Raw genomic sequence first — 14,176 nt, 5'->3', positions numbered from 1 at the left:
TTACTAGAATAGTTTATAAATAATACTCCGGGTATAATTAACTTAATTTTTGTTGTATGTTAGTTTAGTTCAAAATGTTTTAAATCCATTTGTCTTTCACTTTCTATAATTTTAAAATGACAACCTGTGCTCCAGTCATTTTGAAGCAACCAGCAATACATGAATTCCGGTTCGATTACGACTCCCGTGTTGATAAATTTTTACAACACCAATTTTAATTGGTCCGTTGCAAAATGACAATATTTTTTCTTTATTACGCAAATATTTATAAAAAAAACAAAGTTTATTCTATTCTATTGAATTCTACGATTTATAAATAAAAAATTAAGTATTGTATATTACATTTACAAAATTTCAAAATTCTACAGCGAAAAACACAAATTTTAAAAATTTTTATTTTAAAGGCGAAGCAAAAATTTCAGACATCTTATCCAAAATTTCGTAATTTTGGTAATTTTAGTGCTACAGATATGAAATTTAAGAAAGTTACTATTTTTGAGTCGTGTATTAACTCTACCAAATTCCAAAATTGTTGTGCGAAAGACACAGATTTTAGAAATTTTTATTTCGAAGGCCAAGCAAAAATTTCAGAGATTCATTCCTAAAATTGGTAATTTTAGTAATTTTTGTGCTATAGATATGAAATTTGGAGAAGTTACTATCTTTAAATCCTACCTAAAAATTCGTAATTTTGGTAATTTTAATGCTACAGATATGAAATTTGAAGAAATTACTGTTTTTGAGTCGTGCATCATCTCTGCCAAATTGCAAAATTGTTGTGCGAAAGACGCAACATTTTTAAATTTTTATTTTAAAGCTCAAGTAAAAATTTCAGACATCCTTTAGTAAAATCCGTAACTTTGGTAATTTTAGTGCTACAAATATGAAATTTGGGGAAGTTACTATCTGTGCGTCGCATATTAACTCTGCAAAATTGTTGAGCGAAAAACACAGATTTTAGAAATTTTTGTTTTGAAGGCCAAGCAAAAATTTCAGACATCCTTTCCTAAAAATTCGTAATTTTGGTAATTTTACTTCTACAGATATAAAATTTGGGGAAGTTACTATTTTTAAGTCGTGTACCAACTCTGCAAAATTGCAAAATTGTTGAGCAAAAGACATAGATTTTAGAAAATTTTATTTTGAAGGCGAATCAAAAATTTCAAACATCCTTTCCTAAAATTCGTAATATTGGTAATTTTACTGCTACATATATAAAATTTGGGGAAGTCACTATTTTTAAGTCGTGTATCAACTCTGCAAAATTGCAAAATTGTTGAGCAAAAGACATAGATTTTAGAAAATTTTATTTTGAAGGCGAATCAAAAATTTCAGACATCATATCCTAAAATTTGTAATTTTAGTAATTTTAGTGCTACAGATATAAAATTTGGGGAAGATACTATTTTTGAGTTGTGTATTAACTCTACCAAATTCCAAAATTGTTGTGCGAAAGACACAGATTTTAGAAATTTTTATTTCGAAGGCCAAGCAAAAATTTCAGAGATTCATTCCTAAAATTGGTAATTTTAGTAATTTTTGTGCTATAGATATGAAATTTGGAGAAGTTACTATCTTTAAATCGCATATTAACTCTGCCAAGTTGCAAAATTGTTGAGCGAAAAACACAGATTTTAGAAATTTTTATTTTGAAGACCAAGCAAAAATTTTAGACAGCTTTCAATAAAATCCGTGACTTTGGTAATGCTTGTACTACAGTTACGAAATTTGGGAAAGTTACAATTTTTGGGTCGTATATTAACTCTACTAAATTGCTAAATTGCTAAATTGCTAAAAAATTACTAAAGGAAAAGACACATATTTTAGAATATTTAATTTTAAAGGAGAACCAAAAATTCTAAAACAAATTGACTTCCTCGCAAAATAACTCGTTTTAAAATCCAATTAAATAAAAATCCAATAATGTACCAAAGCTGCAATAATTTATATTCAAAAATGTAATTTTATTGCGATATCCCAGATGTTGCTTTTATTTCCACAAGTTTTCCAACAAAAATATAATTGAGACTCGTACATATTTCAAGAGATTTAAAATTTAATGCCTTTCTGAATATCGTGCAGAACGTTTGCAGATTTTACCAACTCCTTTTTTTCGTCTTCAGTAAGCGGCATCTTTACAAGACTGCTGAGTCCATCTCTTCCTAGAACTGATGGAACTGACAGGAAGACTTCTTTATCTATTCCAAGATAGCCCTAAATAACACAGAATGTGAGAATAACAAAGAACTCAATTTTATACTTAATTATGATTTAGAATGAAGTTTAGATTTGTGGCAGGTGTTATTAACACACGGGAAAATTGTATTAGTGTTGTTTTTATTAAAATGCCATAGATAAATAAATACTAATAAATAGTAACACATAAGTATTTACACTCGAAAGTGGGACATACAAAATTCTTTAAATCTTAGTAACTACAAGTTTTGATGGCCCATCAGACATTCGAACCATCATTAAGTAAAAAAAAATATTTGATATACAATAAAATGCCATTAAACGGTTAAGTTGGACTCAGTCGTTTTATGTGAGTTTCAAATCCTTTACGATATCGTGGATGACGGATGCTGACTTTTGTAATTTAGCTTTTTCGGCGTCGGTCAAAGGTTGTATGACAACTTGGACCACCCCATCATGGCCCAAAACAGCCGGTAAAGACAAAAAGATGTCCTGGTCGATCCCGTGGAAACCCTAATAATGTACCAAGATTGTGATGTTAGTGTGAAAAAACAGCACAGTTAAAATTAAAAAGTGTTTTTGATAATCGGCTCCGGCGGTCAAACACCTCACCGATTATAAAAGCACACCTACACGCATTTACGCAAGTCAAAAGATCACGACGATTGCTATGTTAAGTACTGAGTTATTACTCACAACTTAAGACGACAATCGTCAGATTTACCTTGACAAACACTGAAACGGCGTGGACTCCCAAACTGTTCGACAAGATGCTCTCAGCCAGTGATGCGCAACTGAGACCAATAGCCCAGTTCGTGTATCCTTTGAGTTTAATTACTTGATACGCGGAATCGATCACACCTTGATGCACTTGCTTCCAGTTTTCTTTATCGTCTGCTGTTCCAATGACGGGATTAACATCACGAATTCGAACTCCTGCGACATTCACGCCTGACCATACAGCAACTGTAATAACAATAACAAATATTTTATTTGTCTTCGAGGTGTTGGTGCTAAAACCCACCGCTGCTATCTCCATGCTCCCCGATAATCCAACCATGACAGTTATTAGTGGCAACGTTGAGTTTTTGTGACATCAAGAACCGAAATCTGGAGGAATCGAGATTCGTTCCGGAACCAATAACTCTGTTCTTTGGTAGTCCGCTGAGTTTCCACGCCACGTAAGTCAGGATGTCGACAGGATTACTGACGATCATTAAAATGGTGTTGGGAGAATGTTTAACTAGATTTGGGATGATATTCTTAAACACATCAACATTGCGTTGTACTAAATCCAATCGAGATTCTCCTTCGCGTTGGCGCACCCCTGCAGTCACCACACAGAGGCGAGAGTTTGCCGTTTCGGCATAATCTGGAAAAATTTGTTCACTTTTATCATTGTTCAAATGTTGACGATCCGTCTCATTACCTGTACTGCCGGTGATTCTTGCGTTCTTTAAAAACAAGGAGCCGTGTTGAAGATCTAGCACTTCTCCTTTGACTTTATCGCCCATGCAGTCGACAAGAACGATGTCGTTAGAGACTCCCTAAAAGGTAAATAGAATTGCTACTTGTTTATTACCAAAATAAGCAGTACCTGAGCTAAAATACTGAAAGCAGCAGCCATTCCGACTTGGCCCACACCAACTACAGTGACCCTGTTCTCGTGGGATTGCACCGGCGGTGATACCGGGGAAAACAGAGCGGTTTTGGTGGCCATTTCTACAACAAAAAATACAAAAATGTGACGTATAAACAGAAAATGACATGAGGGAAATCAGAAGCTTCTTGGCGAAAACTGGGAAATTAAAAAGAAGAGAAAAAAAGTCCACGCAACTTAGATGAAACGTCGAAGAGTACAGCTTCCTTTTAAGGATATGCTCGTTTACTCATCTAAAGTTAAAGTTTTCCTTCAATAGTGGGGCGTTTTACCTCTTTTCCGCGCGGCGTACCGAGCGTTTATCGTATTTTACTTTCGATTTTAGGCCTTGCAGCAATCAGCTGCAAGATTTTGAGTACCTACCGACGAAGCGCCATTGTTCTTTTCTCGTTATTTGTGCAGTTTTCGTAACACGGTGTGTTAAAAGGGGAAGAAATTTTTTTTGGTAGCCGGTGATCCAATGCAATTTTACCATTGCATCAGGCCAAACAGAAATTTTGACAATCTTCTCAAATTACTCACTAGACTAAATATGTCAAAGTCAAAATCGTTGCGGCGCCGGGGTGGAAATTCATTTGAAAGGCACCAGAGTAAAAGGCGGTTTTCAAATTTGAACGAAAATTTTTCATTTCTAAATTTTTTGATAATGATAATGACAAAAAAAGTGAAAACTAAAATTAACTGAAGAGGATTCTTTCTGCATTGTTAGTATAAAATTATCTCTTAATTGGTAAACAAGTGAGCCCCTGACGATTTGTCCTAGATATGTCAATTTGGTTAGTTGATACGAGTATCTCATAAACGACATAACAAGAGGTAAATATTGGATTTATGCAGCTAAAACATTTTTTTTATTACATCACATGGGTCGGATATCATTTCAAGGTATAACAAGAAATATTAGTACCGGTTTTGTAATTATTATTAAAATTCAAAGTACATATAAATTAGTAACAATAACACATAACAGTTAATTTCTAATTAGCATCAACCAGCGATTAAAAACCGGTGCTTACAGTAAAAATATTTATTTTAAAAATTTTGACGACTTCTCCCCCCGAAAAATATTAAATTTATTACTTCTACCTTTAAAAGATGTAAATATTTTGAAGCAAAGTCATATACGTAACAAATAAAATTAGGGAACGATATAACTTTCTAAAAAAATTTCAAAAGTTTTCATTAAAAAATAACAGATGATTTGGACGAAATACTGCGCTTTTTTGGACAGGTATTTTAATAAAATTGAGCTCAACAGATAGGTATCATTATTGTACGAAAAAATTAATAAAATTGTTTTTGTAATTGACAAATTTAATTAAAATTTCGACTTAAAATATGTTTGAAAAAGTAAAAAAGGGTCGAGGACCACTCACCGCTTCAATCTTCAATAAGCTCCCAAAACGTAAAGCTCAAGACAAATTTTTTACTCAACTAAACTCGAAACTTAGCGGTAGACTGGAGCAAGGTGACCTTTATACCAAACCGAATTTTTCCCATGCGCATGTCCCTCATCGAAGACAATTCGCAGAAATTACTAGGAGGTCCCCAACGTCACGTATGCATCATGTTGCGTTGAGCTTTTGCACCTGCTTGTGAAAGAGATTTGTCTTTTCTAAAACCGCTCTAATAGCTCGACAACTCTTGGTGTTCCCTCAACAACAACTTTTATAAAAATAGATCCAATTTTTGTATTAATACAATGAAAATCCCCGTGTAAAATTCTTAGTAATTTGTGCAATAATGCGCGCTTTGACGCAACCTCTATTCTAACCATGTGACTGGCGTCATGTTCGTGCGGTGCAACGACACCGCAATGTTGGAATTTGTACGCGAACATGTGCACGTTTAAAGGTTTTCGTTTTCTTCAAATAATTTGCAGTAAAAGTCTGAATGAAATGAAATGTGATTGTTAGTGGGGTTGCCAAAATTTTTAAATTGAAGTGTTTTTGCGGCGGTTCCAAGGTTATAAAATGCTTCAATTTATTCGCTATAAATTTAATTTTATCTGGGCTATATTGCCACTCAGGTTTGAAAGTCATAAAGAAAGCGGATTTTATGGAAAATTCATATGCGCTTTCTGTTTAGGGTCAATTGCGTAGATGATTCAGACTGCTTACTTCATTATTTTGCATATTTGCTTCATATTTTATGAATGGACAACATATTCTACGTATGTAGGTATGTGTAATGTGCAATTTCAAGAAGAATTCAAAACCAATTTAAGAATTTATAATAAGATAAAAAAAGAATCCAAAAGATACTAAAATTGTACAAAAAAAAATTAAGGAGATCGTGTCAAAATCCGGTAATTTGGCAAAACTTGGAAAGTTTAAAACTTTATTTTTATTAATTCTTACTAAATATGTATGTGGAATTGTTACACTGAGCTTTGATTTCCTTAAATTCTTACAATTAAATCTAATTTAAAGCTTTTGAAAACAAGACTGCAAATTTCTAAATTTTTAAGAAAGTTTGAACAATTGAACTCAAAATGTGTACATTTGCTGACTAGGTATTTTTATTTTGGTTTTTTTTTTCAAATTCTTGTTGTAACACTATAAAACAGACAATTTTTAAAGACATTGAGATGAACGATTTCCAAATAGGTAAATCATTTGAGAAAAAATAATAAATAAAGTGCAAAAAATACGAAAAGCTCACCCTCAACTGCGTTAACAAGAAAGCCCTCCATAATTTTCAAGTCACTTTCAAGACTCATATTCAACTAGAAAAATCTTTATCCTAAAAAATCAAACTTTGACTGATCTGAAACGAAACGGGCGATACAGTCATAATTAAACTTAGATAAGCTTAATCTAATCGCGATTTACCTTGAATTGTCGACTTCCTAAAATTATTGTTACAAATATAAACAGTGATTATGTCATAGTAATTTGTGTCGCAAACTTTTCATTTTCGCCAGGAAATCCGGTATAACCATATTAAATTATCAGCAAATTTCTGAAGGCTAAAAATGGCAGATATCAATCAATACCACCAAGGGTTGCCGGTTTTTACCTACCTGGTCCCTAATAATAGGTGAGAATAACAGCATTAGTGTGCACCTTTAAAAATTTGCGGTAGACCGCTGAAATTGTCGAAATACTCAATTGGGTAAAACTGATTTCCATGTATTTATGATAACATTTATGTTTACTCCACAAAACCAAATGTTGTAATTATTATTCTCACACAGTAATAAGATTAAATTAAAGGCAGTAATTGAGTAAATGTTTAGATTTAGTTGCCACGAAACATATAGACGTAGTATGAAGACGTCGCCGTCGGTACATTGGGGCCGCCACTTCTGTTGTTGAGACATGCGGCCTTCATCAAACACGAGCGTATAATTGGTTGCCTATCTCTTTTAAAAAAGTATAAATAAAACCAAATTTGAAAAAAAAACTGCAATTCCGAGTATTTTCTATAAATTATCGGTGCCATATCACGGAACTGCAACATTAATCAAATTTATTATTAATTTTACGGTCTTTTTATTTCGCCGCAGTGTTAGACGAGTCAACATTCTCCATCCGTTACTTTTTAATCACGCATACAATAATACACAATACAAATAGTAGATACATCACGTTTCCACGAAGGTAAAAAAAGCATAACACGCTTATCATATGCATTTCAATTCTGTAAATCTCTTGCGGTTATTTCAATTGTATAGTTTGATTACCAACGGAGGCGGTTATCTCACATATCAGACAAAACTATCTCTAAGTTAATCTCTTTTTTCATTCACACCACGAACGGTTGTTGTGAGATCGCATTGCCACTTTTATCCTTTATAAGTATTACTTTCTTTGAGAACAATGTGATTTTGAATGAGCGGAAAATCAAAATAAATTGTTTTAGGACCTTATTTGGCGGGTTTACAACATTGTAGGTATAATTGATGGAAGGAATAATAGAACCATCAAAAGAACTCTTATGATTATTGGGTGGAAAGCGAACATTCCAGTGTTCATGATTGGAACGTGTGAAAGAACCAGAGCTCAACTCAAGCGGAATTCTTTTTGATGCAAGATTGTCTTTGAAGATTTTTTTCCTGGCTCTGTTAGAACTTTATTTTACATTATTCTATAAAGGCTAAACTGAGATGTTACAATGTAGTGACTGGCAAGCACTTATTTCGTTCCGAAACAATAATTCTTTTGTATCCGACAATCCTAACAATGAAGAATAATGGGCTATCAAACGAATTTATTTTTTAAAAATGTGTCCAATATGGCAGAATATTTACTCCAATGGACCCCACGCAAATTAAACCAATCTAAATAAAGTGGTTAGTTTACAACCTTCCAGTATGTAAATCAGACGGTGTTCGAGTTGGATATAAAATAAATACAGTTGATTTAACAACACTTGACCGAAAGGATTTAGAAGGAACTATCAATATCTTGAAGATTCTATTATTAATCAACTGCTGACTGCGGCAATTGATAAAAGTGATTTACAGTAACGTTTCGGAATAAATTATAAAGTTGAGTGTCCGTTTTAGAAAAAGGTGGTTTTTAGTACTATCAAAACAATACAGTCACAGTAAAAAATGAGCCTGTTGATTAAAACGTCTGATTTTAATTTATGCAAATTTAGGAAGGCGCAGAACGCCTTTTTGGTCATTTTATTTTAAAAAAGTTGCTACAAGCACTTTATCACCACACGTCTGGAAATCCTCACTCATAATTATGGTAGACTGAAAGCAAAAAGATGTAATGAAACCGAGATGGGATGGTAAGTTCGAAATAAATTAAAATCTCTGCCCCCGCTGCGCTCACACCATCCCGTCGAAAAAATAAATTGTCAGATCCTAATTTTGATTTCAAATACATATAAGAAGGCTTTCGCTACGGCTCTACCAGCAGAGTAAAGCACAATGCTCTGTACAAAAGTTCATTCACTAACCCAGCAGGAGTTACATGTGTACCCAAACCAGAAGAGTTCGTTGTTTTTTTACGCCGAAGGTGTAAAGTCTTTTCCATCCGTGGTAACCAGCAGTCTGTGGCTTGTTTCTTTGAATCCATTGCCTTTAAAGACATTTGATTGTGTTGCAGACGATAGAAGAAGGTCTTTGTGTTTCACGAAGACATCTGACATAAATCTAAAGATTTGTTCTGCGTTGGAAGCGAGCACAGGAATGTAACGCAACGCTAGGAACCCACACAAACAGGTTAATAAATTATTCAGACTTGTACACGGTCACAAGAAATTGAAATTAGAAAGAAATCTTACCATAAGAAAAACGACTCTGAATATTATCAAGTGGTAATTAATCACAATGCTCAGTGGTTATGTAGAAGGCAGCTAAGTACAAGAATCGTGCTGCAGCGGAGGAGATAAATTCGCAACATTGTATGCGCAGATTTTAATACAATGTGAGCACTTTAACCACCAAATTTAGAACAATTTTCTATCCTTTCAAATGAGCCTTTTCTATCTATCTGAAGATCGCACGTATATCTAAACAATGCCTCAGAGGTGGTCTATCCAAGAGAAGTTTAACCTTCATCCATTCCAAAAAAATGCAGCACCGGTATTCAAAATTTTTGTCGTTTGGCGACCAGCCAAAAATTCAATCGCTTCCAGTTTACTTATTTGTTGGCGTACGTTAAAAATTCGCACAATTTTAGATTTTGCGTGAAGTTTTGTGTTAAATGAGCAAAAATAGCTTGAGTTTGCTACACAAATCAACAAGATATTGACGGAATTAGGTTTTCTGAGAGTTTTTTTGGCGTCATTTTCAAGGAATTTTTTTGGGGGGAAAACGATCAGAAATACCTTTGACTTGCACATCAATCGAAAGGGCATCTCATAATCTACCAACTGGCTAAATTTCTGACCGGCAAGTCAAATGGTTTACCAGTGGCGGCCAAAAAACAAAAAAAAAAATCTTGATCGAGCAGTGAATTTTTTTGCGAAAAAATTGATCTTCGAATTTTGGGTATTTCAGGGTGAATTCTAAAGAAGAAAAACGCGAGAAAATTGATACCGCAAATAGTTTAATTTTATCTGTTGCAGTTTCAAAGATATTGAGCACTAAAAATTTGAAAAATAAAAATCAACTATTTGAAACTTTAACGGCCATAATTCGGTTATTTGTTGTCAACCGTGGATTTTGAGCCCAGATTTAAAATCTGTGTGAAATTCTGCGTAAAATAAGTCTCAATAACACAAGTTTGCTCCAAAAAAAAAGCGAAATATTGACCACAGAAGTGACATAGTTTTAATCTTTTTTTTTGAAGAATTGAAATTTTCGACTTTCGGAAAATCAAAGAACAAACTCTTAGCTAAAAAATCGGAAGTAAAATGATGGCAAAATTCGTATCTTTTTATCAGTCGTAATTTCGGAGATGTGAAGAAAAACTTTATCCTACTCCGAACAGCTAATTTAGTTATTTACGCTTCGTAACCCTCAAAACTGATGTTATCTTAATCGTCCGATTAAACTTTTGTGTACAGTGTCATAACAGATCCAGACTCAGAGCGTGTGTCTCATTTATACAAAGGTAAAAAAAGTTCAAGTGATTCTGCATTCTCTGCAAACTTTGGAAGCCAAAAAATCAAACACCGAGTCGTTTAACAATACCATGTAAATCTTGAGGAACAGAACGACAAAGAGTGGAATTAAGAAAATGCAAAAGCAAAGCAAACACCGGATGCTTCTTGGTGCATGCATGCACAAAATTATGCGATCAACCTCGTGACTAAAATAATAGCTTTTGTGTGTGAAATTTAAACATCGAAGTAATGTCTATCTTTTTTTTATTTGGAATAGTTGTAGAAATATTCTTAATTTAGGTGATTTAAATTATAATTGCCCACTTATGTCATTTCAACGTTTTGCACCGATTTTGCAGACAATTAAAACACTGTAATTGGCATGAACGTCTGGTGGCCGCAAAATCTTCTCTTCCAAACCAAACTCTTCAATGATAAAATATTTGAGACCTACCTATATGATTTTAATATTTATGATAAAAAAATGTAGATTGTGTAATTAAAACGATCACACTCGGAAACGTAATGTAAACCTGATTGACTCGCCTCCTCCGGATCAACCTTTATCTCTTCTCTAGTCGGTCTCGGGAATTGACACCTGCCTTATCGGTGCTTAATAACACTAGTCAACAAGGTTTTGTACTGTCATTACTAAAATAAAAATCAGGGCCTGTTTTGCTCCACCTCAAGGCAGGTCTATTTAAAATAAAACGTTTATGTGACATCTCCTATTCCATTCCATTTAAAAATTTATAAATTTGATGAAATAGTCCAAAACTGTATTTTAAAGGTAAATAAATAAGTTTTCTAAAGAACTGTGGAACGCATTCCAAGGTATTTGAAAAAACATTTTAAATATTTCAGTTTTTGCATACATTTAATGTATGTATTTTTCATTGTAATGTATTATTCAAAAGATTGGGATCTCACAATTCTGACTCGCTATTAACCGCATTGCTGTCTCTTGCCGTTTAGAAATTATGGGACTAAGAACATAATAGAACATATTTCATTAAAAAACTGAGCAGATTTTATGAAAAATGTAGGTAATTAATAGAAGAAAAAAAATTCAAGAATGCAACGCCAAAGTTATAATCATTTAAAAGATTCGGAATGTGTAAGAACTAAAATATACAGGGTCCGGCAACACTTGGGTCCACCCCCCAAATCGCCTTCAATTTTAAAGATAAAATTTTGAAAATTTGCAAACGCTCATAGTTCACAAAGCTCTAAAAGCTGACGCAAAAATTTGTTTTTTATCACTGATAGTGTTGGCGTCGCGACGCCCTTAAAATGTCATTTTTAGTTAATTGTGAGGGTTTGTGATATCAACCTCTAATTTAATTTTTTTTCAATATAAATGTGTTAAAAATATCTCAGTTGTTATTTTAGATTTAAGGCAAATTGTCTTCAAAATTTGAGAAAAAAATGCTGTTTTATCAAGTTAGTTTCCAATTTCATTACGTCAAAGTTGGGAACTACGTTTACACCCATCTGTCAGCATCTTGTGTCACAAATGAAATCTATCTTTTGGCTCGCTTTAGATTGTAACAAAAGTCTTACTTGGTGAAATTGTCGCTTTGTCGATGTTAATTAACGATTTCTGGTGTCCATAAAGTGCAACATGCCCGTGTTAATCAAAATTAACCTTTATAAGAGTGAGTAAAGTGACTTGTGAAATTTTGGTGTAAACGTAGTTTGCCGATGCGCTGCCATAATTTTGAAAACTAACTTGATAAAACAACGTTTTTTTCGCAAATTTTAAACACAATTTGCATTTGATTTAAAATAAAAACTCAGATATCACAGTTATATTGAAAAAAAATTGAATTCGCGAATAATTCCGCAAAAACTCAAAATTTGCTAAAAATTATACTTCTTAGGCGTCGCGACGCCAACCAAACCATGATAAAAAACAAATTTTTGCGTCAGCTTCTAGAGCTTTGTCAACTATGAGCGTATGCAAATTTTCAAAATTGTAGCTTTAAAATAAAAGACGATTTTGGGGGTGGACACAAGTGTTGCCGGACCCTGTATAGGGTAAATGTCCGCTTTTATAAATAATTATTGTTACTATGAAATATCTCAAAAATCGTGTGAAATTGTGAAATTTTATCTCGAAAATAATACTTTTACTAATTTTTTTTTCTTTTAATAGACTAAACTTGTGTCAAGGAATTACCACTCTTTATGTACATGCATTTTAAAAACTCCGTGTATAATAAATATCTATTCTGGTCAAATCAATAGAAAAAGCATAGTTTAGTTGTTAATCGTGCTTAGTTTGATTTTCATATTTTAAAAGGTAATAGTGTTTTTATTTAAATTTTTAAATCAGAAACTGCAATTTCAAACATTTTCGGAAAAAAAATCATAACTTGACAACACCGCGAGCAAAAATTAAAAACTTGATATTTTTAAATAACTAAAAACTCATCAAAATTCGCCACTAAAAGTAGTGAGACGCAGTTAAAGAAAAAAAGTTATTGCTGCCCTGCAAAAACTGTGTACCTACTTCTGAAAACTCAAACTAATTTTTTAAAGATTCATTTTGTTTAGACAATTTACATTTACCTTCTCAAATATATGAAACGATTATCTATAAAAGCGTTACAGAAGGACTACGTAAGCTCGACTAACCCTGTTATTAATATGTAATATAAAATAAGTAAAAATTTTGTTGTGATCCAATTATTTGTTCTAATTTATTTATGTATATTCTTACCTCCACCTGCAAATAAAAATGCATCACTGATGTAAGTCGTTAAACTGCATAGATATAATTGCTTACATACAACCACCATTATAATGTTAATGTACCGCTTCGAAAACATAACAAAAGACTTCAGAATATGTACTTAAATGTTAGAAGTGATATTACGGATATTACCTACTATAATTATGAACTACGCTTCAGATTAAACTTTTAATTAAGTCATGCAGAAGACCAAGAATTTAATACACATATAATGGATACTATCATAATTACATACAAAGAAAATGAGATTTATTTTTGACTTGATTGGCCTGTATGTGTAAATTTCCACTTTTCTACTTAAGATTTTACGTAATATTTACACTGACAATTCGTCTTTACCCAAAACTTTTTACTTTCCTGTTAATTCCATGCAAATACACACAGAGTTGTTTTTCAAAGTAATACAAATTAATTCATACCCAAATAATTACTCATAAATCAAACATTTCCATTGCAAATGCATAATCCAATCCCACCCATAAGTATGTTTTCTAATTTAATTATTCAACTAATATTGGTAGTTAACAGGAACAGAATTTACGGTGTAGTGAAGATTGGTAGTTTAATTTTACGACTTTACTTACATATTTGCTAGGGTTATTGCAGTCATATTTTACGTGACAAAAAAAAAAGGAAATTGATTTTGGATAACCTGCCATTATTACATCCACTGGAGTTTATGAAATTATAGGCGATATCCGGTCGGACTCCCAATTAATTAGGTAATAAGTTTGTATTTATAATCCCATAAAATAACAAACAAATACTTCGAATTCGAATTCCCTGATCACTTTTGACTGATTAAGAATCCAACCAGTTTGCAGTGGCCATTAGTGTCGTTTCTTCGATAAAAAATTCCTTGGTAGGTGTAAAAGAGTGAAAAATATGGCAGATGCAAGTCCACCACCCAATCTGACGAAGACGATCGTTATATTCACGTTACCAACCTCATGCGGTTTTTATGATGTCTCAATTGGATTCACATTCTTAAGCAAGACTGTTGTTATGAGAAGGTACTAACTGAGAGACCTTCATATTTGATGTTTGTATTC

General features: G+C 32.9%; 1 protein-coding gene across 3 annotated transcripts; it reads right to left on the bottom strand.

Moving 5' to 3' along the window:
• Nucleotides 1-2,320: 2,320 nt before the first annotated feature.
• On the bottom strand, nt 2,321-7,175 carry Ldh (Lactate dehydrogenase). Of its 3 annotated transcripts, none has more exons than XM_088029973.1 (8): nt 6,882-7,175; nt 6,691-6,827; nt 6,521-6,625; nt 3,794-3,918; nt 3,626-3,743; nt 3,221-3,568; nt 2,921-3,162; nt 2,321-2,709 (listed from the first exon to the last, which is right to left on the bottom strand). In XM_088029973.1, exons 3-8 carry the CDS (start codon nt 6,576-6,578, stop codon nt 2,542-2,544), a joined length of 1,059 nt encoding a protein of 352 aa, XP_087886099.1. In that variant the 5' UTR covers nt 6,579-6,625; nt 6,691-6,827; nt 6,882-7,175; the 3' UTR covers nt 2,321-2,541. The 3 variants fall into 3 exon arrangements, with proteins under 3 accessions (XP_087886099.1, XP_087886100.1, XP_087886101.1); XM_088029974.1 differs by having other exon boundaries at nt 6,691-6,820; XM_088029975.1 differs by lacking the exons at nt 6,521-6,625; nt 6,691-6,827; nt 6,882-7,175 and adding an exon at nt 5,233-5,332.
• Nucleotides 7,176-14,176: the final 7,001 nt, after the last annotated feature.

This window comes from Gnatocerus cornutus, chromosome 2, assembly GCF_029298725.1.
Source record: "Gnatocerus cornutus isolate USDA-ARS CGAHR chromosome 2, icGnaCorn1.1, whole genome shotgun sequence".
NCBI lineage: Eukaryota > Metazoa > Arthropoda > Insecta > Coleoptera > Tenebrionidae > Gnatocerus > Gnatocerus cornutus.
Note: the sequence above shows the minus strand (reverse complement) of the source record. Positions and strands in the feature narration are given on the sequence as shown.

Bases quoted from the DNA above. Each gene is read 5' to 3' on its own strand.
- Ldh (XM_088029973.1), bottom strand. From the start codon at position 6,578: ATGAGTCTTGAAAGTGACTTGAAAATTATGGAGGGCTTTCTTGTTAAC. The intron at 3,744-3,793 runs GTACTGCTTATT...TTTACCTTTTAG, and splicing joins CTTTCAGTATTTTAGCTCAG to GGAGTCTCTAACGACATCGT. The intron at 3,163-3,220 runs GTGGGTTTTAGC...TTGTTATTACAG, and splicing joins GGAGCATGGAGATAGCAGCG to TTGCTGTATGGTCAGGCGTG.